The 24,237-nt window shown below is 41.3% G+C and overlaps 1 protein-coding gene across 1 annotated transcript in view; it reads right to left on the bottom strand.

Annotated features, from left to right (window-relative positions):
* Window positions 1–24,237, bottom strand: part of ELP3 (elongator acetyltransferase complex subunit 3) — a 73,596-nt gene that overhangs the window by 19,298 nt on the left and 30,061 nt on the right. The window contains exons 8-10 of the mRNA XM_033056068.2: window positions 19,229–19,390; window positions 16,193–16,319; window positions 70–263 (exon numbers count right to left, since the gene is read on the bottom strand). Of these exons, the coding sequence (XP_032911959.1) occupies window positions 70–263; window positions 16,193–16,319; window positions 19,229–19,390 (483 nt within the window). The remainder of the gene's footprint in view (window positions 1–69; window positions 264–16,192; window positions 16,320–19,228; window positions 19,391–24,237) is intronic.

Raw genomic sequence — 24,237 nt, 5'->3', positions numbered from 1 at the left:
AACGAAGGGCCGTAATTCCAGAATTAAAGGCGGAATGGCGCCAAGGAGAACATTCCAGGTGGGAATTACCTCTGGACGCGGTAGACGCGTGTCCAGGGCGGCACCAGGGCCAGGATCCTGGCCACCAGATCCACCAGGGTGCTGGGGGGGTAACTCCGGTACCTCCCGGTCTTCCAGAGCTCGTAGAGCCCGGTGCCGCGGATCACCAGCGTGGGGTAGAGCTTCATCCCGTCGGGGCGGAACGCGGGGTTCTCAAAAAACTCCTGCAAAATGAAAAATGGAGGGAGGAAGAAAAGAGTCAAATCAAAAAGGGTAAATTTGGGAGCTTGAACTCGTTTCCAAGGGGTTTTGAGGTTGTAAAGATGAGAATTCTTGAGTTGTTTTATGGGTTTCAAATCTGAAGACGAGGAAAAAAAAATCCTCACGATGCCAGAACGAGCCAAACCTGCGCTCTCCCTGTATTTTTCAGCGTGCATTCAATGGATATTGAACCATTTATTGTCCCAGACTCTGCTCAGGATTGGAACAATAGGGATGAGTGTGCTGATCTTCCATCGGCTCCCAGATTAATCAGCGTGTCTGGGACACAGCACTGGAGTAACAACGGGAAAAAACGGATTTATTCTGTTTTTCTGTGTTAATCTCCACTCTGAGCAAGCCCAGAGAACAAAGTGTGGCTCTGATTTCCCTGCCTGAATCCTGCACGGAGCACCCAGGCTGGGTTTTTCCCAGATTAAATTTCAGGAATGACCATTAAAGTCAAAGGAGAAGTAAAACCAGGAGCCAGGCGAGGCACCCTGAACCAAGCCAGGATTAAATTAAATGATGACACGGCCTCGTTATGCCAGACCTGATCCTGGATTTATTCCTGATTTGCAGGGCCTGATCCCTCTCCAGTGGGTTATCCCCACAGGAATTCCCAGTTGGAAAAGGTGAGACCCCACCAGCTGCTGCCCCAGGGCTTTGCTGGAGTCATGGAATGGTTTGGGTGGGATCCATGGACCTTCAATCCCATTCCAGGGTGTTCCAACCTTTCCTGGGACACTCCCAGGGATTCTGTGGGAATTCCTTCCCCAAGCTCTCCATTCCCTGTGTCCTGTTCTTCTGTCCCTTTTCCCAATCCCAGCTCTCCTGGAGCCTCTTTACTTCGGGAAGGAGCTCCAAGGATTCCCTGGATCCTTCCCTGATCCAGCTGAACATTCCCAGCTCTCCCAGCAGCTCTGCTGGCTCCCTGTGCTTCCCAACCCCAAACTTCTCCAGGATCAAATCCCCAAAGTGGATCAGCCCAGCTCCAAGGCACACCAGACCCAGCAGCAGGATGGTAAAAAGGGCAGGGATCACAATAAGCCAGGTTTTTCCTGGTTGATTCCCCGCCTAAAGCAGGGCTGGATCCAGCCTGGAGCAGCTCCAGGGAAGCAGAGGTGGAACATGGGATCGGTTTTCCAGGCAGCTCAGCCTCCAGAGGCGCTCAGACACAACCTGGAGCCAGTCTGGGAGATAAAACAAGGTCTGGAGCATGGAATCAGAGCAAGGAGGGATTTCACAGCTCATCCAATTCCAACCCCGCGATCCCAGGCTCCTCCAGGGATCCAGGGGCAGCTCCAAGGCTCCTGTTGGATTCATGGATCAATTCCATTTCCCCTCACACTCCAGACTCAAAGAGAGGAAAACCCAACTCCCTGCACTCCTTCCAGAGCAGGGTTGTGACCCCAGGGTCAGGAAAACAAACCTGGCTGTGCTCAGGCAACCCAAAATTCCACCTTTTGTGGGCAGTGAATGGAAAAGGAGGAGAAGGAACGAGGAGATGCTGCAGTGCCCTGGCTCAGGTGAGGATGGGATGAATAAACCACTCCAGGCAGGAGGAAAAAACGCTGCAGGGCAGGCAGGGCCTGGGTTAATAATCCCAAACACGCGCACAGAGGGATGATTCACCAACATTCCCGTTATTTTCCAGGCAGCAAAGCCAAGGTCACCGCTGGGGGTTGCTCACCCCACCCCGAATTCCATCCCCTCTGCTCCTCTGACGTCAGAGCACGAACCCAGCTGATAATTCTGCTCCCTGGTGGCCTTTAAAAACCCACAGATCTCCCTGTTAATTCCTCAAGCTCTCGCTCAAAAAGACTCCTGAGCCGATTCCCCCAGTAATTAATTTCAAACGAGATAAGGGAGCGGCGCCGTTCCTCCCCAGCCCCGTAAATCCCAACATTTCCAGGCTTAACCTCTCCCCATCCACAAACAGCTTTTGATTAAGTTCCCTCCCGAAACAAAGCAAGTAGAAAATGCCAACACGTGCCAAGCTTTAGGAGGAACTGGAGCCTTTTCTTGTGCGGTGGTTTGGTTTTTTTTATTTTAATTAGACACCTTAAAAGGTGTCTGGGGCTGATAAAAACCCTCCCGAGCCGTTTCCTGCCAAGACAAATTGAATCCCGAAAATATTTGTTCCAGAGGCCACCATCCATAGCGGCTCTGGAGGTTTTCCATCAGCTCCAGGCTGAGTCAGGGCTAATCTGCTCCGGAGGGAAAGGTTAAAGATGACCCAGGCAAGGCAGATCCCAAATTTCTGAATCCCTGGAAGATGCAGAATATTCCAAATGGAAGCACGACCAACTTCAAAGCTGCTAAACCAATCCTCCTTGAAGTTTTCTCCCCCCCTCGAGGCATTTAACAGATTTTAGACGATGAAGATGGATGCTGAAGGAAAATTTGAATTTGGGGCTGTGGTCAATGGGGAGGATATGAGAGATTATTGCAGCAATTCAATGAAAGTAAAAACAACAAAAAAAAAATTAAATTCAAATTTAGAGTAATAAAAAGATGAGCTCAAACCTGGAGGTTCACACCTTAAAATAACATTTCCTGTAACATTCCTCAATTCATGGGATATTAGAGAAAACCTCAGGATTTTTTCACAGTAAATAATAACTATGTAATTATTTTTTTTTCAACTCCCACCAAATACATTGCAACTGTTGTCCAGGATTATAGGAAACCAAAAGCCAACCTCTGTTACATCAGAATATAATCCCAGAATTGTGGAATGGTTCGATTTGGGAAAGATCCTCTCATTCCAAGGAGGGGACAGGAGATGGAATCGGGAGGTGACGCCCTGAATTTCAATATTTCCCCATTTTGCTCCTGCAAAAACCTTTAAAAATCAGAAAACCCCTGAGAAAGCTCTGAGGATTTGGGGTCCCCATCCTCCATCCCTGGAGGTTTTAATCAGACTGAGAAAGCTGCTTCAAAAACCACCCCAAATCTGCAGCTCTCACAAGAGGATTTCATGGGATTCCACTCGAACGCTCCGCAGCCCCAAGGTTCAGTGGCCACCTTTAATCTCCTCACTCTCCAGGTGTTCCAACTGCTGGAGGAGATACCAGTTAGGGCATAAAAGCAGCAATTTTTGAGAGCAATTCACTGAAATGTTCAGAGTAAAGGTCACCCAAAGCTATTTCTGAATGAGCAGCGCAGAGCCGCGACTGCGCCCCCCAACCCGATCCGAGAATCGGCTCCTTCTCCGCGTGAAAGGAGACGATTAAATTCAAATTGTGAGTAAGACCAGCATTATCTGAGCTCCCCACACTCCATCCCTTATCTCCATCAGCTGGATTATTTATAGCACTCGAAAGCTCCTGCCTTGAGTGACACTCGCGCTCGGCGGGGAAGGAACAATCACTTAGCGCTTTAATTGCGTGCATTACCAGCGGCTCGTGCCTCCATTTTCCTGCCCCCCATTTGCATCTCCCCCCTCTCTCTGGCTCGTCAATGCCTGGCTAATTAAAAGCCTGAGATAGGATCTGTATTCAGCAGCGCAGACAATGGCCCAGTGACTGAGGAGCGGCGGGTTCCAGGGTGCCTTTGCCGTGCCTTTGGAAGGCCGGCGGAACTCGGCACCTGCCAGGATGCAAATCCCGTTTGGAAGTCGCCCAGCTCCAGGGTTTTTCAAGGATGGCACCCCAGCCTCGGGGTGTCTGCAGAACAGGAGGCAGGGAATTTATGTGGCAGGTTTAGGTGGAGGTGGGAAGTTGATTTTGTACTGTTTTATCTTTATTTCCATTCTCACAGAGCAGCTTCCTGTCCATTCCAATATTTGTGCCAATATTCCCTCCAGGAGCTCGATACAGGAGGGGGGAAAAGCCTCAAGATACACAGGGGAGGTTCAGGTTGGATATTGGGAATAATTCCTGCTTGGGAAGGCTGGGCAGTGGTGGGGTCCTCTTCCCTGGAAAAATTTAAATCCATGTGGATTTGGGGGTTCATGGATCTGTAGAGTCCCCATCCATGGAGAGATTTAAATCCATTTGGATTTGGGGGGATGTGGATCCATGGTGGAGTCCCCATCCCGGCAGGGATTTAAATCCATGGATCCATGGTGGAGTTTCCATCCTTGGAGGGATTTAAATCCATGGATCCCTGGTGGAGTCTCCATTGCTGGAAAAATTTAAATCCATGGGGATTTGGGAGTTCATGGATCCGTAGAGTCCCCATCCAAGGGCTCATGGATCCGTAGAGTCCCCACCCAGGGAACAACTTAAATCCATGGGGATTTGGTGGCTCACAGATCCATGGTGGAGTCCCCATCCCTGCAGAGATTTAAATCCATGGGGATCCACAGTGGAGTCCCCACCCCTGGAGAGATTTAAATCCATTTGGATTTGGGAGCTCATGGATCCATGGTGGAGTTTCCATCCCAGGAGGGATTTAAATCCATGGATCCCTGGTGGAGTCCCCATTGCAGGAAAAATTTAAATCCACGGGGATTTCGGAGTTCATGGATCCCTAGAGTCCCCATCCATGGAACAATTTAAATCCATGGGGATTTGGGGGCTCATGGATGCATGGTGGAGTCCCCGTCACTGCAGGGATTTAAATCCATGGGGATTTGGGGGCTCACAAATCCATGGCGGAGTTTCCACCCCTGCAGGGATTTAAATCCATGTGGATTTGAGGGCTCACAGATCCATAGTGGAGTCCTCATCCCTGGAGAGATTTCAATCCATTTGGATTTGGGAGCTCATGGATCCATGGTGGAGTTTCCATCCCTGGAGGGATTTAAATCCATGAATCCATGGTGGAGTCCCCATCGCTGGAAAAATTTAAATCCGTGGGGATTTGGGAGTTCATGGATCCATGGTGGAGTCCCCATCCCTGCACAGATTTCAATCCATGGATCCATGGTGGAGTTTCCATCCCTGGAGGGATTTAAATCCAGGGATTCAGGGTGGAGTCCCCATCCCTGGAGGGATTTAAATCCATGGATCCAGGGTGGCCTTGGCAGTGCTGGGAATGGTTGGATTCCATCATCTCCAACCTGAACAATCCCAAATCTGTTCCTCACCTCCCATGGATGTGACTGAATGCAGAAACTCCTGAAGATTCCAAAATTTCCATCCCCTGTAAAACATCCCAAGACCAAGGGAGGGACGAGAACATCCCAGGGAATTCCTGCAGCTTTCCTGACCATCCACACCCACACAACAAAACCCTTGCAGCTCCTGGCACGTTCTAGCTGCCCAAATTTCCTGTTGTGGGAATCATCAAAGGAAATTGTGATGGAAGAGGCTCAGTTCTCCAGCACCTAAAACACCTCAGATTGTTCTGGAATTCCCTCTGAGTGTCAGGTAAGAAAAGCTGTGAAGCTTCTCCATCTCCTCCCTTCCCCAGCAGCCTCAAAATCCCCAAATTCACAGGACAAAAGGGACTTTTCCTAAATAAAAAAATTCCTGGTTTTCCATATAAACACAGAAATCTCCCCACAGGCAGAGCAGGAACCTGTGAGGATGTATTTACAGATTTATCCTGCATTTCCAAACTTTTCTATAAATTATTTTCCATTTTTCAGCAACTTTTGCACGGCTACTTTTTGAGTTTTGTTTTTTTTTAGAGCACCTGCATTTCTTGGTCGGGGTTTTTTAATTTATTTTTATTTTTAGTTTGAATTTGGGTTGTGGTTTTTAATTTTTTACAGATGGTTGGGAATTGGTACATTATTAACAGGTGTTTTTATTGGGTGTCATCTAATTAAGCAGGCAGTTTACTTCCTACAGAGACATTTTATTAGTTTATGCAATTTTTGAAGAAAATTAGATCTTAAAAACCATTTTAACACTACACATACAGCATTTACTCTAATATATGAGTATTATCTCTAATATTTGAGTATTATTTCTAAAATTTGAGTATTTTCTCTAATATTTGACTATTATTTTTAATTTTTGAGTATTATTTTTAATATTTGAGTATTATTTCCAAAAATTGAGTATTATCTCTAAAATTTGAGTATTATTTTTAATATTTGAGTATTATCTCTAATATTTGAGCATTATTTTTAATATTTGAGCATTATCTTTAATATCTGAGTATTATATCTAATATTTGAGTATTATTTTTAATATTTTAGTATTATTTCTAAAATTTTAGTATTATCTTTACTATTTGAGCATTATTTCTAATATTTGAGTATTATCTCTAATATTTGAGCATTAATGCTAATATTTGAGTATTATTTCTAATATTTGAATATTATCTCAAATATCTGAGTATTATCTCTAATATTTGATTATTATCTCCAATATTTGAGTATTGTTTCTAAAATTTGAGCATTATTTCTAATATTTGAGTATTATTTCTAAAATTTGAGTATTATCTTTAATATTTGAGTATTGTTTCTAAAATTTGAGCATTATTTCTAATATTTGAGTATTATTTCTAAAATTTGAGTATTATCTTTAATATTTGAGTATTATCTTTAATATTTGAGTATTATCTCTAATATTTGAGCATTATCTCTAATATTTGAGCATTATTTCTAATATTTGAGCATTATTTCTAGTATTTGTGAAAAGCCAATACCACGATTTGTATTTACAACCCAGCCCAGTGTATTTATGCTGCAGTTTACTTTATTCCAATGATGTGTTTATCTCCAGGGAAGGTTTGGGAAGGTCCTGCAGAGGGATCAGGCTGACCTTGGAGAGGGTTTGACCCAGACACAAACCCAGACAGGTCTGTCCAGATTGTGCTCAGTGCCCCGAGCAGCCCCATCTGCAGGTCCCAAAAAAACCCGGGAGAATTCCTCCATCCATCTGCTCTCAATTCCACCTTTGCTTTTCCCAGGTTTTCCCCTTTTTTTAGTAATGAAATAAAGTGTTTTTCATCATCCCAATCTCACCATTTCTGCAGTGCAGAAATTCAAAAGTCTCCTCTCCCCACCAAAAAAAAAAATCAGTGAGCTCAACAACTCCACCCTGGTTTTGATAACCCAACCCTGTAGCTTTTAGCCCCAAAAAATAAAACTTAATTGCACCTTTAAATCACACAAAAATTAAAAGAACTGTGTTGCAAAGTGAAAACTCAATCATTTTTACTAAAAATAAAAAATAAATAGCAATCATCTGTCTCTCTGTTGTACAAAACCCATCAGTATTAAAACACATGTTGTCACAATAAAAAACAAAAATGAATTTTTAATAGAAGTCACTAAAGCACTCACCACCCTAAAATTAAACTAAAAAACAAACAGTGCTATGTAGAGCTAAAAACAATTTAAATTTAAATACTCTCTAAAAATTAATAAAAAAAAGTTACACAAAACCAACAAACAGTCCCTAAAATTCTCCAGTGTCTATTATCCACAAAAAACCTTCCAATTAATGAAGATTACTCCACAACCTCATAAAAATCAGCACTGAAGCAATAAAACCACTTCACCTTTGATCAGGGGAATCAGAACAACCTCGTGCTCTTCCCCCCACCTCACCCTCAAATGCTCACAGCAAAACCATTCTGCTTCTTAAATTCAAATTAAAAAAATTACAAACCCACACAAAAGCCACAATTAAGCCCTCACAAAAAAATCTAATTTGGCCCTTGTGGTTTCTCCTCTCAGAGATCTGAAATCTGTGTTTTACTGAGTGATGTTCCTTTGCCTAAATGTTTGGGAAATTTGCTCTCTCCATCCTTTTATTCCTTTATTTTTGGCTGCCTGTTCCCAGCCATATGTTCATTATTGACTTCAGCAGCAAGGGGTCTCAGTGACAAAACAAAACCAAAAAGAAAAAACAGAAAACAATTTCTGAATGGTAAGGAAAAAAAAAAAAGAGAGAGAAAAAAATAGGAAATTCTGTTTTTTTTTGGTGTAAAATGCTCCAGAACAGAGAGGGGCTGAATGAGCCTGAGCAAGCCAGGGTGCAGAAATCATCCCTTGACCCTCTTCAGCTGCAAAAAGGCTCTGAGCTGCTCCTTTTTACTGAGCAGGAGCTTTTTGTGAATGGGAGGCTGCTGGCAGGAGCTGATTGGTGTTATCACAACTCTGATGTGAGAGTGGGGGGGAAAAATCCTGATTTTAGGGACAAAGGAGCAATCCCAGAGCAGAACAAAGGAGCTTCTCCCACCCAGAGTGATCACATCGTGGGGTTGTGGAATGGTTTGGGTGGGAAGGGATTTTAAAAATGATCCCATTCCAACCCCAACAGCTTTTCCAGGCTGCTCCAGCCCCCCTGGACACAGCCCCAGCTGCTCTGGGAATTCCAGCCCAGCCCTAAAAACCCTCCCAGGGTAATTTCACCATTATAAACCACAGGTTACAGTCCAGAGTGTGATAAATCACCATCTGTTGAGGGTGGGGCAGTGATCCTGATCTCCGTGGGAGATATTCTGCTAATGGGCATCCATTGAAACCAGGCAGGGCATTGTTCTTTATCTTTTCACAGCCCATCCTTCCTCCAGCCAGTCATTTTCTGCTCATGGCCATTGAGTCCCACTGTGGCACTGATAAAATTACTGCATCCCACTGGGAGTGGCTCCAGCCAGGGGGAAGAGCCCAACATTTCTTACCAAGATAAAAACAGCTCTCCTGGAGCCCCTTGAGGCTCTGGAATGTGCTGGAGATTCTCCCTGGATCCTTCCCTTCTCCAGGAGAATATTCCCAGATCCACCTCCACAATATTCCAAATTTTTTTCTGCTTCTGTGCAACCTAAAAAGATCTCCCTGTTCCCCAAACCCCATCCCTGACCTTTCCTGATTTAAACTCGACCCCAGGAGTTTCTGAGCCCACAATTTGGCAGAAGTGTTCTCTGTTCTCCACACAATATCCCAGTTTTTTTCTGCTTCTCCAGAACATTCCCAGCTCTCCCACACTGTTCTCCCCACAATATTCCAGATTTTTTCTACATTCCCAGCTCTCCCAGCCTGTTCTCCCCCCACAATATCCCAAATTTTTTCTGCTTCTCCAGGAGAACATTCTCAGATCTCCCCCCACAATATCCCAAATTTTTTTCTAATTCTGTGCAGCATTCCCAGCTTTCCCACACTGTTCTTCCCACAATACCCCAATTTTTTTCTTTTTTGTGCAACATTCCCAGCTCTCCCAACCTGTTTTGCACGCAATATCCCAAATTTTTTCTTCTTCTGTGTAACATTCCCAGCTCTCCACACTGTTCTCCCCACAATATCCCAATTTTTTTCTACTTTTTGCAGTATTCCCAGCTCTCCCAGCCTGTTCTCTCCCCACAATATCCCAATTTTTTTTTTTTCATTTTCAGACATAAATCCACCTGCAAATCACAGCTTTTCAGTGAGATGTTTGGAAGGAGCTGAAAGGAAAATCATTTACCCCACTGAACGCTTTGGAGCTATATTTAAAAACACAGGGGAGCAAAAATCAATGCAGATCAGTACTTTAACTGGCTTTTATTGCAGTTATTAAAAGCCTCTGACAGAGGGGCAATATTTTAGTTTCATTATGGATTTCATCTCCTTGAGAAAAAACAGATCCCTCAGGAAAAGAGAGGCCTTATTTACAGCTGGAAATATTGGAGGTTTTGAAAAGGACACTCAGATCATTTCTCCATAATTTTTCCCCTCCAATTATTTCAACTTCAGATTATTTTACCCTCATTTCCCCTCAGATAATTTAATTCTCATTTCCTCCAGATTATTTCACTCTCAGATTATTTCACCGTCATTTTCCCCAGATTATTTCACCTTCAGATTATTTCACCTTCAGATTATTTTACCCTCATTTCCCCTCAGATCATTTAATCCTCATTTTTCCCCAGATTATTTCACCCTCAGATTATTTCTCCATCATTTTCCCCAGATTATTTCACTCTCAGATCATTTCACCATCATTTTTCCTCAGATTATTTCACTCTCAGATTATTTTCCCCTCATTTCCCCCCCCAGATTATTTCACACTCAAATAATTTCTCCATCATTTTCCCCAGATTATTTCACCCCCAGATTATTTCCCCCTCATTTCCCCCTCAATTTATTTCACTCTCAGATAATTTTCCCCTCATTCTCCTCTCAAATAATTTCATCCGAATTTCCCCTCAGATTATCTCACCTGCAGATTATTTAATTTTAATTTCCCCCATTTTATTTCATCCTTATTTTCCCCTCAGATTATTCTACCCTCCTTTTCCCCTCAGATTATTTCAACCTCATATCCACTCAGATTATTTCACTCTCAGATAATTTCACCCCCATTTTCCCTCAGAATATATCACCTAATTTTTCCCCTGAGATAAATTCATCCTCATTTTCCCCTGAGATTATTTCACCCTCAGATTATTCATTTCCCCCAGATTATTTCAGAATATTTCAGATTATTCCCTTTCCCCCAGATAATTTTAGATTATTCATTTCCCCAGATAATTTTAGATTCTTCATTTTTCCCAGATTATTTCAGATAATTTCAAATTATTCATTTTCCTCCAGACAATTTCAGATTATTCATTCTCCCCAGATTATTTCAGATAATTTCAGATTGTTCATTTCCCCAGATCATTTCAGATTATTAATTTTCCCCAGATTATTTCAGATCATTGCAGATTATTTCCTTTCCCTCAGATAATTTTCCCCTCATTTTCCCCAGATTACTCCAGATTATTCACTTCCCCTCAGTTAATTTCAGATTATTCCTTTCTTCCAGATTATTTCAGATAATTTCAGATTATTAATTTTCCCCAGATAATTTCAGATTATCCACTTCCCCTCAGATTATTTCATATAATTTCAGATGGATCATTTCAGATTATTCATTTCCCCAGATTATTTCTGATTATCCCTTCCCCTCAGATAATTTCAAATTATTCATTTTCCGCCAGATTATTTCAGTTTATTTATTTTCCTCAGATAGTTTCAGATTATCCCTTCCCCTCAGATCATTTCCCCCTGTTAATTTCAGATTATTAATTTCCCCCAGATTATTTCAGATCACTTCAGATTATCCCTTCCCCGCAGGCCATTTCCCCCAGATCATTTCAGATTATTAATTTTCCCCAGATTATTTCAATTATTCATCTGCCCCAGATTATTTCAGATTATTCATTCCCCTCAGATATTTTTCCCCTCATTTCCCTCAGATAATTTCAGATTATTCCTGATTATTCATTTCCCCCAGATTATTTCAGATTACTTCAAATTATTCATTCCCCAGATAATTTCAGATCATTTCAGATTATCCCTTCTCCTCAGATAATTTCAGATAATTTCAGATAATTTCAGATTATCCCTTCCCCTCAGATCATTTCCCCTCATTCCCTCTCCTGTCCCCCCCAGTCTCTCCATCACTCACATCCCAGATGCATCAGCCCTGCCACTAAAATCAGCTCATTTCTGGGGAACTGCTTATTCTGCAATTCCTACAGAAAAAAAAAATAAAATAGAAAAAAATAAAAATAAAAATCCCATCTTGCCCCATGAGTAAGAGAAGGAATTTTCAGGCTGAACTCATCCAGATTCTGGTTTATTTAAAGAATGCAGGAGCAGCTCTGCAGATGGGAATGAAAAAAATCCCCTCAGCTGAATCCTGAATCAGAATTTGATTTATGTCACACTTTAGATGGACACACACAGGGAAAAAATAATTTAAAAATAAATTTTTAATATTTTAAAAATAATTTTTAGGTCAATCTGATGGTTCAGGGCAGCATCCTGTGACATTTCCAACTCCCAATTTTCTGCCTCTTTTCCCTTTTTTTCTCTTTTTTCCGCCCCCCCTGGATTTATTCACCTCTGAGGGCTCAGAGACAGAAGGAAGAGCACCAATAAACCAAATCAAAAAAGAAAATAAAAAGGAAATAACAGCAATGTTCCCTCCATGAACAAACCTGTTATTTATATAATGGATAAATAAAATAAAATAAATATTACATATAACAGATGGATAGATATTCTTCAGAATTACTGGGAATATCAGGAATATTGTGAATATTCTTCAACATTATTAGGAACTGAATTTTTCCAATGGAGGAACTGAAATTTCCCCACTGCAGGAACTGAAATTCCACATTGAGGGTTTTTTGGGGGGTTTGGGATTTTTTTTTGCTTTTTTTTTTGGTAGCCTCTGCAATTTCCCAGTTCAGGCAGGGAAAAAAAAGGCACTTTCTGTGAAAAAATCATGGAATTGGAGAATCCCAGAATTATTTTGGAAGGACTTTAAAGCTCATCCCATTCCCATCACACTGATCCCAGCTTGCTGGCACTCCAGGGATGGAACTCACAGGGACAGAACCCACAACAAAAATAATTAAAAATAATAAAAATAATAAAAATAATAATAATAAAAACAATAAAATAATAAAAAATATAAAAAATAATTAAATAAATAATAAAATTGTAAAATGATGAAATAATGAAATAATAATAAATAATAAAATAATAAAAGATGATGTAATAAAAGAATAAAAATTAATAAAATAATAGAAAATAATAAAATAATGAAATAATGAAATAATAAAATAATAAAAATTATAACATAATAAAATAATAGGAAAAAACAACATAATAAAATAATAAAATAAAATAAAATAATAAAATAATAAAATAGTAAAATAATGAAATAATAAAATAATTAAAATAATTAAATAATTAAAATAATTAAATAATTAAAATTTAAATAAATTAATAGAAAATAATAAAAAATAATAAAATAATAGAAAATAATAAAATAATAAAATAATGAAATAATTAAAATAATAAAATAATAAAAGATGGAATAATAAAATAATAAAAATAATGAAATAATAAAATAATAAAATAATAAGTAATAAAATTATAAAATAATAAAAATAAAAAATAGTAAAATAATAAAATAATGAAATAAAAATAATAAAAAAATAAATAATAAAATAATAAAATAATAAAATAGCAAAGTAATTAAAATTAAAGTAATAAAAATAATAAAATAATGAAATAAAAATTAATTAAAATAGCGAAAAATAAAATGATAAAATAATAAAATAAAATTCATAAAAAATAATGAAAATAATGAAATAATGAAATAATAAAGTAATAAAAATAATAAATAAAATAATGAAATAATAAAATTAAAATAATAAAAAGGGAAATAATTAAATAATAAGAAAATAAAATATTAAAATAATAAAATTTAATAAAAAATTTAAAAATAATAATAATAAAAAATAAACCAGACAGCAGATTCACCCTCATCTATCACAGCATTTCAGATTATCGTGACTCAAAGCAGCTGCTGAGCCCCCCCAGGCTGGGCAATCAATAGGTCAGAAGGGACAGAGCTGTAATTACCTGCCCTGCAGAGGCACCCAGCAGCTTTTGAGGCCAAGCTCAGCATTATTCCCTTCCCAGGAGAAACTCTGGATTTATTGTTCCACCAGGAGCTGAAGTGCTCAGAGCTCCCCTCCTGCCCGACCTTGTCCTGGGCTGGGGCTCACAGAGACAAAATTGGATTTGTCTGGAGTTACCTGGAGCTCAGAGAGGCACAGGGATCCCTGGGATGGCAGGGGTTTGTTGTTCCAAAAAAAAATTGGGGAAAGGGAAGGATCCAGGGAGAGCTCAGAGCTCCAAGGGGCTCCAGGAGAGCTGGGATTTGGGAAAGGGATGGAGGGAAAACACAGGGAATGGCTTCAAATGGGAAAGGGGAGATTGGGATGGAATTCCTGGCTGGGCTGGAATTCCCTGAGAATCCCTGGGAGTGCCCAAGGAAAGGATGGAGCAGCCTGGGATGGTGAGGTTGGATTTAAAATCCATGGATCCCACCCCAAACCATTGTGGGATTCTGGGATCCAGGATGCTCAGGATCCATCCCGAGGGGTTTTTATGGAATTTGGGGATGGGAAAAGGAAGGGAGACCCTTCCTGGAGTCCCAAATTCCCAGGGAATTCCTAAAATTCCTGCCCAAATTAGGGATGGATCCAATGCCAGGCTGGGAGAGCTGGGAATGGAGGGAATGGGATTTGGGAAGGAATTCCTGGCTGGGCTGGAATTCCCAGAGAATCCCTGGGAGTGTCCAAGGAAAGAAATTTGGGTGTCATAATTCCAGACTGGCTTGGGTGGGAAGGGACCTTCAATCCCATCCAAACCATTCCAGGATTCTGGGATCCAGGACACTCAGGATCCATCCCAAGGGGTTTTTATGGAATTCAGGGATGGAAAAGGGGAGGGAGACCCTTCCTGGAGTCCCAAATTCCTGGAAACTCCTGGATCCTGAAATTCCTTCATGGAGAGGAGTTGGGATGGGGATGGATCCAATCCCAAACTGGGAATGGAGGGAATTCCCTGGGCAAAGAGGAAAATGGATCCCTGGGAGCATCCAAGGAAAGTTTGGGATGGTGGAAAGTTGTGCCAGGATGGGATTGAAGGTCCATGAATCCCACCCAAACCACTCCAGGATTCCTGTTTGCCTCCTCATTAATTTTATGCAGCAGAAATGTTTCAATATTTCCCAGCCTGGAGTAACATTCACACAGCCCAGCACATCAATAAATTGGTTTTTTATCAACTCAAAACCAGGATATAAAATTTTAAGGCAGAAAACTCTCCAGCTGAATCCTTGGGAAAGAAGGAATTTTAGGAATTTATTCCTGTTATGTTCACCAAATTTGGTTTGGTATTTTATTCTCTGGCATTTAAAAGGATATTTAATAAAATAATTATAAAGTATTTAATGAGGATGAGAAGGGGGTAATGACCATTTTCCTTTTTTTAAAATTATTATTAAATTAATCATAAAAACTGGCAGCAATTCCTCCCTCCTCAGTTTTCCACTTTGCAAACATCTCAGATTTTGGTCTGAACCTGCCCAGGTTGGCCTTTTCCATTTTTTTTTTGGTCATTATTCCCATTTTTCCACCACAAATTCCAGCCCAATCCCCCAGAATTCCACGAGATACTGGGGGAAGAATTCAAGGTTCTGCACCACAAACAATTCCATGAAAATTCAGTGTCATGCCCACACTTCACATGGTAAAAAAATCATCCAGGGGCAGAATCTGGAGCAGGAATTTGGAGTTTTGTGCTCATCACTTCCAATCCCTCACTTTGGTTTTTATTTTGGAAAAACTTCAGGAATTCTGCACAAGGAAAGTTCCTATCCCAGGGTTCAGGGTTCCCTTCCAGCTGCATTTTCCAGTTTTGTTGGGGTTTCTTGTTTTTTTTTTTTCCAGATGTGCCTTTCTGCTTTCCTGCCTGTATTTTTAATCAATATCTTTCATTACTCTGATATTTTTCAGTGCCAGACAGCACCCAGCTCAACCTCCCCCAGGAATCCCCCTGGGCTTCCTCTGTCACGACTCCAATTCCTGCACTGCTTCAAAAAAAGAAACACCCAATTCTGACTGAGAAAAAAAATACAAAAATAAAAAAAACCCAAACCTGAAAAATCTCCCAAAGTGATTAAATCATTGCACTGCTCACCATTTGCTCTTTATTCCTCCCATTCCAATTTTCTCCAGGAATAATTTCATATTTCCTTCTCCATCATTGACAAAGTAATTGAAACAGCTCGGAGCCAAAACGCTTTACAGCACACACACACACTCTAATTTTGCAATTAATTACCTTCCAGAGAGGATATTTGGAGCTTGGAATTGTGTCCTACTCTAAATCCAACAGGGAAAACCACCTTGGAAAAAAGCAGGAGCCCCAGTAAATATGGGAAGAGCTGTTTTCCACAGGGAGCTGAGTGACTCAGGCTTGCATGAGACAGGGATATCATTTTCTGGATGAAGTAGTTCAACAAATATCTTTTTTTTTATCTTCTTAAAAAATATTAAAAAAAAACCAACAAAGAGTTTAAAATCGTTTGTCCTTTAGAAACAAATTTGGTAATTGAGTAAAAAAAGTTTTCCATGGGTTAAAAAAAAAAAAAAAAAAAGAAATTGCTGGTTTTTGTTGGGTTCTTTTTGGTTTTTTTTAAGGAATACTTACATAAAACTGGTCCATGTCCCTCTCCAGCCCCATGTTGGGCAAGTCTGGCATCATGTGGGCCACCACTTTAAAGCCAGCATCCTTGGCCAGGTGGAAAGATTCACACACAGCTTTCACAGTGTGACCCCTGGGAAAAAAAGGGGGAAAAAAATCAGGAAAATCCGTTTTTAACGCGTTTAATTGGGATTGTCCCCCTGGGAGGAAAAACTGAGCCCAGGTGGGGTTTGGTGAGTGTTGAAATTGTTGATTCTGCAGGGAAAGGAGGGTTTTCCAGACTCAGAGAGGAGATTTGGGATCCAGTTTGGAAATTTGGTGCAGGAAAAGGAGAAGGGATGGGAACAAGGAAAAGCAGCCAAAGCTCAAAGTCACCCAAAAATTCCTTCTGCAGAAATGTGAAATTCCAGGAGGATTCCATGCTCTTCCACTCTCACTGGATCTGGGGGGATTTGGAGCCCAAAAAAAGTCAAATTTCTGCAGAAAATTCATTTTTCCTTTCACCTCCAGACATTCCTGGGGCACTTCCATCCTGGAATTCCTGACACTCTGCAGGTGATTTATTAATTTTTTTTTTGTTTCCCTCCTCCAAATCCCTCTGGATTTAAAAAAAAAAAAATAAATCCAACTCCCTTTGGGCATCCCCTGAATTCTCACCCTCCCAGAAACCAAACCAGCTGCTCCCCATTATTTTTATTTTTGTTTTTAGCATCTTTTTTCCTCCCTCTCTGCCACAGGATCAAACCCAGCTTTATTCACCATTTTTTCCAGGAGTTTTACAGTGTTTTTCTCAGACTGTTCAAGGACAGCATCACTCAAGACCTTGAGTAGCCTGAGGGGAGTAAATGGGAGCTTTGCTTCATAAATAAAAATTATTTTCTTATTAGAAGTGGAATTGGAGCTGCATCAATAACTTGATTATTTGATGCCTAGCTCTGTTCTTGAATATTTTTCTGCCTCACAGCCACTGAAAGCACTCAGAAACCTCACTAATGACTTATGGAACATAATAGAAAGTAATTTCCAAACAGTTACCCTAATTGGTTGTAATCTGACATTTTGCTACCAGCGAAATATTAAAAAGTTTCCAGCCCAAAACACAACCCCCACACAAAGCAGAAAAGCAAAATGAGGTCGTTTCAACAACTTGAATCAACTTTTTTTTTGTTGTTTGGTTTTTTTTTTCTCAAAGTGGATTTCAAGTCAGTGCTCCAAAACTTGGGAGAAGTTGAGGAGCCTTTAAGGAATTCCACAAAGAGATCTGGAAGAGCCTTTAAAAATTGAATTTTGGGTGGGAAAAAAAAATAAACAAACAAAAAAAAGGAGTTTAAGAGCTGATGAGGAATTAATTGTTAAATTGAGAGTTGTAATAATTCAGATTAATTCCTTGTGTGGATCTTTCCCTCTGGAGGAAACCAGCTTGAATTTTTGGGGGATTTTCTTGGATCCAGATCCCAATTCCTTTGGGATTCTTCCTTGGAAAGGCTGAGAAGGAAATGCCCAAAGGTTTTCATCTTTGAGATGGGAATTCACCAAAATGTGCTTTGCCCATGCAGCCATCACCTGTGATTGTGGGTATTAAAAATTCCTGGGAGGTCACAGGAATGTGGGATTGGAAGAGAGAATGCCAGAAGTGGAAAAACAAAGAAAAAAATGGTTTAAAATAAAAATCTCAGAATGATCAGGTTTGAAATAAATAAATAAATAGAGATTGGTTTGCTTGGGGGGGTGGGGTGCAAAAAAAATCTCACATTTTCCTACAGAGCAGAACATTTATTTGAGCCAAAATGACAAGGAATTAATTATATTTCCTCCTGGAAATGCATTTTTTCAATCCCTAAGGGTTCTCTATGCCTGGAATGACTTTGGGGAATTTCTCATTCCTGGCCAGTGTCACCTCTCCTGTCCCAAAAAGGAGGATGGAAAAAAGGTGGAAAACACCCCAAAAATTACACAGATTTGTAAATTGTGATTTATGAGGAACTGCAGGATCTCCCTGGGCAAAGTTCTACCTCCCAAAATTGAATTTATTTTGGTGTCATTAGGAAAAGAGGTGGAAAGAATGAATATATATTTTAAAATAAAGAGGTGGACAATATAGGAGAAGAATGGAGACATTAAAATAATAATGGATATATTAAAACACAGGGAAAAAAATTAATAATTTTTTAAAAGTGCATAAAAGGGAATGAATAGATACATTAAAAAAAAAAGAGAGATGGACAACAGGAGGGGCAGGACACAGGGAAGGGAATTCCCAATAGGAAAGAAGAGCTTGGGATGGGATTTGAGAAGGAATTCCCAGAGAATCCCTGGATCCCTGGCAGTGCCCAAGGAAAGTTTTGAGCAATCTGGGATAGCAGGAGGGGTCAGGGTTGGATTGGGATGGGATTGAAGGGCCCTTCCCACCCAAACCAGTCTGCAATTCCAGGATTCCATGGGCTGGGAAGCCACCAGAGAAAATGGAACCCCAGGGTGCAGGAATTGCTTTTCCAGCAAGTTTGGAATAGCAAAAAAAATCCATGTCCATGGGAGGGGTTGGAACAGGAGGAGCTTTGAGGTCCCTGAAGGAGGGGAGGGAAAAATTCCCACCCAAATCCTTCCCTTCCTTTTCCCAGCACAGGGATGAAGCACCTGAGGGAAATGTGGGATTTGCTCCTCTCCAAATTCCAGGAAAAATCCCAACTCAGCTGGGAAAGGGGATCTTGGGAAGGAATTCCTGGCTGGGCTGGAATTCCCAGAGAATCTCCAAGGAAATGTTGGAGCACCCTGGGATTTTGGGAGGTGTTGGGGTTGGAATGGGATGGGATTGAAGCTCCATGAATCCCAGCACATGGATCAAGCACTGGAGGGAATTGCACAGGGAAAATCTCCTCTCCAAATTCCAGGAAAAATCCCAACTCAGCTTGGAAAGGAATTCCTGTCTGGGCTGGAATTCCCAGAGAAGCAGTGGGAATATGAGGCTGGGACAGGAAAGGGGCTGGGATTTGAGGTCCCTCCCACCCACCCAGCTGTCCCTCCCAGCCCTGTGTCCCCCCTGACCTGTTGGTGTCCCTGGCCACGTCCTCGTAGACGCTCTGCACGCCGATCTCCAGGCGGGTGCAGCCGTAGGACAGCATGGAGCTGAGGTGGGGCCGCAGGCAGTAATCCGGCCGCGTCTCGATGGTGATCCCCACGCACTTGGTCAGGCTCCTCTCCGAGTACCTGCACCAAAAAACCAGCCCTGTGTCTTGGGTTGGAATGCAGGGTGTGATAAAAGTCTGGATTCTGTCAGGATCTGTTAAACCAGGTGGGGCAGTGATCCTGATCTCCATGGGAGATATTCTGCTAATGGGCATCCATTGAAACCAGGCAGGGCATTGTTCTTTATCTTTTCACAGCCCATCCTTCCTCCAGCCAGTCATTTTCTGCTCATGGCCATTGAGTCCCACTGTGGCACTGATAAAATTACTGCATCCCATTGGGAGTTGCTCCAGCCAGGGGGAAGAGCCCAACATTTCTTACCAAGATAAAAACTGAGATTTGGAACACCAAAGCAGCCTTTTTCCACTGGATCCCAGAGGAAAACCAAACCTTTCCAAATCATCACTGGAAACTGCACCTTGTACAGGAGCACTGCTCCAACTGAGCCACATCTGTCACTGCAGGAGGATGCAGCCACCATGGAATGGGACTGCTGCCAACACCCTGCCTGACGGGTGTCAGGTTGTACTCTGACTGTGTCAGGGTTTGGGGTTTGTTTCTTTGTAGTGCTGTATTTCTATTTTAATTTCCCTAGTAAAGAACTGTTATTCCTAATTCCCATATCTTTGCCTGAGAGCCCCTTGATTTCAAAATTATAATAATTTGGAGGGAAGGGGTTTCCGTTCTCCATTTCAAAGAGAAGCTCCTGCCTTTCTCAGCAGACACCTGTCCTCCAAACCAGGACACCTGGTTAAAATCCTTCAGTTCTGGGTTCTAGGTGGGCTCAGGGAGTGATGCCCACAGGAGTCACAGCATGGAAAAGGAGATGAAGAGAAGGAGCTGATCAGGTTATCAGGTGAGCCAGGTGCTGAAGGGATTGGTTGGACAATGAAATTGGAATGCACAGAACAGACCAAACTTGAGTCAGCCCAGCCTTTCTCTAGGCAAGATGTGGATGGGATCAAGTCTCTCATGCTTCAATCCCCACTCTGACTGATGACAGAGGAAAAAAGAAGATAGCCACTAATAAGTGGTGAAAAAGAAGATAAACACTAATATATGGTGAGAAAGAAGATAAACACTAAGATGTGGTGAAAAAGAAGATAAACACTAATATGTGGTGATCCTGTGTGAGCTGTTGATTAATCCTTATCTACAGCACAGTGAGCTCTACAGCACTTTTCACAGAATTCACAGAATAACTAGGCTGGAAGATGTTGGATCCCAGAAATCTGGGGTTTTTGAGATTTCTGTGCTCTCAGGTACTGACCCCCTGAAGAACACTGCTTTTGACCTAAAGTCTTGGAGAAGGCTCCAAATTTGAGTGATGGAGTTAAAGTCATGGCTGTGTAGTGAATTAGAAGTGTGTGATTTCACATGGTGAAGGGTTTTAAATCTGAGGGTTTTTTAATATAGTAATAGGTGTGGGACAAGATGGAGATTTTTGGGTGGTGTCTCCTTTTTTGCTCATCTTTCTTTTTCTTTCTTCTTCTTCATGATTTCAGGCAGCAGTTTCTGGTTGGTCAGCCAGTGTCACACTAAGGGTCATGGGAATCGAGTTATTGGGTCAAAAGTATAAATAATACAGGTGTTAGTTCTCCATGGGGCTGTTCAGCTTTAAAAGACCTTGTAGCAGCTGGATTTTGCTCCATTTTCCTCACTCCTAGCAGGTAGCTGGAAGTGCTGCTGAACCCTTTGTACTTTCTGATAAGATTTAATAAACATCCAAGCCCAAACACAAGAAAAATTGTTTCAATCGTGTTTTTGTTAATCCTGGCTCTCAGATAAAACTGAGACAAAGCACTCATGAGGTGGTGCTGGCACAGGAAGAGACCTCCAAGATCAAGTCCAGCCCAGCCCTAAAACCTCAACTAGACCATGGTACCATTTTTTTTAAACACATCCAGGGATGTGATCCAGCACCTCTCCAGGCAGATCATTCCAGTACTTTAGCACTCTTAATTTAATTAAAATTCTTAATATCCAACCTCTATCTCCCTTAGCTTGATACCAACCCCACCTGACCAAAGCCACCTTTCAGGGAGTTGTGGACAGTGATAAAGTCACTTCTGAGTTTCCTTTTCTCCAGGTTGAACATCCCCAGCTCCCTCAGCTGTTCCCCACAAGGTTTAACTCCCAAACACCCACTTTGGGAGACGTGATTTGCAAAAATTGAAAGAGAAATTGGAGCGAAATTAGGGGGGAAAAAAGTCTTCAGATAACTTGGGACAGAGGATACCCGCTCCTATCAACACCTAAAATCGGGGTAGAAATACAGAAATACAGAGGGGAGGTAAAAATAATGAAATCACAATCGTTTGCGGAAGAAAGAAAGAGAAATTTGATTTTTTGACCAAACATCTGTGACCTGCAGTGCAGCATTTTCCATCCAACCAAAAACCTGAAATCAAGAGGAAGAAGGAAGAAGAGCCAACACCCCAGAACCTCCATCTTGTCCATACCTGTTACTATATCCTAAAACCCCAAATTCCAAACCCGTCAACACTTCTACCCGGACTACACACCGGTGATTCTAATTTTGGAAGTTTTCTCCAAGGCCTCAAGCCAAAAGCAGTGCCAGAAAGCACAGAAAATTCAAAATTCCCAGGTTTCAGGGCTCCCACAGGGAAGAGTTCCTGGCATCCTCCAGGTGAGGGTTTTTGAGGCTGAAAAGGTGAAATTCCTGCGGTGTTTTGGCGCCGCGCGGGTGAAACGATGCACGAAAATGCACATTAATGCAATCTGGGTTGTATTAATTAATTGGGGTTGTCATTAATACAGTCTGGGGGTTGTTTTGGGTCACAAAGAGCTGCTGCAGGGGATTCACAAGGATATCCATGAAAAATCCCACACAGTCCCTCTGGGAGCCGAAGGAATCCAACAAAACCAAAATCCGTTGTTACGACTTTTTCCTCCTTTTGTGCCCTTTCTCACCGGAGATCTAACAAAGACTAATTACTCCAGCTGGTAAAAAACCCCACTCCTGATGACAAATGGGAACTCACTGACCTGTGAGAGAAAGAAAAAAAGGAAAAAAAAAAAAAGAATCCAAACTGAAGTTCACAAAAGGAAATCATCGATCCCCACCAGCGCCAGCGAGGAGAAAATTCCTTTCCACAGGGGAATCGATTCCCCAGAGAGTTTTTCCTGAACCTTGAGCACAAATTTACAGCAGGAAGAGAGGAAATTTCTTTCTGAACTGCAGAGAGAAGCTGGCTAAGTCCCAAACCAGGATGTTTCAGGGGACATCAGTCTCTTTAATGGCCCCAAAATGATGATTTTTGGGTGTTAATAGGAAATTATGGCGGAAAAGGGGACACCTTGAGGAAGTGAGGGATGTTATTCCCACACCTGCACGCTCAAATTGAAAGGATGACTAAGTTCAGCTCTTTATTAGGAGTCTGTAAAGATTCATCATCCAGTTGCTGGAAATTTCTGAATGGAAATAAAGCTCTCAGAGTAGCATGGAACACAATTTCCCCCTCCAAAAAAAAAAAGAAAAAACCAAACCAGATCAAAATCCTTCAAACCTCCAAAAAAAAACCAACAAGACAAATTCCCCAAGTGGGCTCAGACTCATTAAAAAAATATTAACTCCCTTCAAACTGTTCAAATATCTACATAAAGATATTTGGGGTACGGGCTGTCAAAAGAAAAATTGGAAAAAAAAATAACAATAAAAACTACGTGAAACATTTCCAAGTTTGTGGCTCACTAATCTGACAGCCCAACAGCACCAATTGTTTATCACGTCAGGGAAAACACTGCCAAAGTGTGATTCATTAACAGCAGACTCCCAAACACCCACTTTGGGAGACGTGATTTGCAAAAATTAAGAGAGAAATTGGAGCGAAATTAGGGGGGAAAAAAAAAAATCTTCAGATAACTTGGGACAAAGGTACTCGCTCCTATCAACACCTAAAATCAGGGTAAAAATATAGAAATACAGAGGGGAGGTAAAAATAATTAAATCATTGTCATTTGCAGAAGAAAGAAAGAGAAATTTGATTTTTTTTTGGTGTCTTTTCTCCGCTCCCAAACTGAAAAGGTTCATTTGGATATTCAAGGTTCTCTCCTATTTGCAAAAGGAAAGTCTATCTCATTCAAAAGCTGACACCAAAGGCAGGGATTTTATTGGTTTAGAAGCCAAACACAAGAAATATCAGAAGTGGACATGAATTAAAAGCTTTAGTGGATTTACATAACCTGCCATTTTCTGCAGGGAATTATCACAGAGTGCCCATAAAAGCTGAACTGGGTATTATTACCCAGCACAAAGCTGCATTATACAACTAAATTACATTTGATATTTTATTTTTTTTTTTTTAAACAGATCTGGTGCTGTTTTATATTCAATTTCCACATTTTCCAGTGGTGGGGGGTGAGCTGTAAAACAGAGCTGGGGGAGCTTGGAAAAGCAGGGAACATCTCCTAAATATGGATTTAAATATGGAACAGGCAGGGGTTTAAGGTTTTTTTTTTTTTTTAACCAAATTGGATCTCTTAGTTTAAAGCAGATCCAAGCCAGGTGTTCTCCAGTCAGTAGAGGAAAAAAAAAATTTAAAACTGATGTGTGCTTGGGAATAACACCTTCATCAGTGGGAAAAGCTGTTGAATCTCAAAATTCCAGAATGGTTTGGGTTGGAAGGGAGATTAAAAAGATCATTTCAGACACTTTCCACTATCCCAGCTGGACTTGGAGACTTGCAGGGATGAGGCAGCCCCAAATTCCCTGAGAATTCCATTCCAGGGCCTCCCACCCTCACAGGGAGGAATTCCTTCCCCATATCCCACCCAAATCTCCCCTTTCCCAGTGGGAATTCATTCCCCCCTTGTCCCTCTCCATCTCTCTGGATGGGACAAGAATC

This window comes from Catharus ustulatus, chromosome 3, assembly GCF_009819885.2.
Source record: "Catharus ustulatus isolate bCatUst1 chromosome 3, bCatUst1.pri.v2, whole genome shotgun sequence".
NCBI classification, from domain to species: domain Eukaryota; kingdom Metazoa; phylum Chordata; class Aves; order Passeriformes; family Turdidae; genus Catharus; species Catharus ustulatus.
The sequence above is the reverse complement of the archived record's forward strand: the minus strand, read 5'-3'. Positions and strand labels throughout refer to the sequence as shown.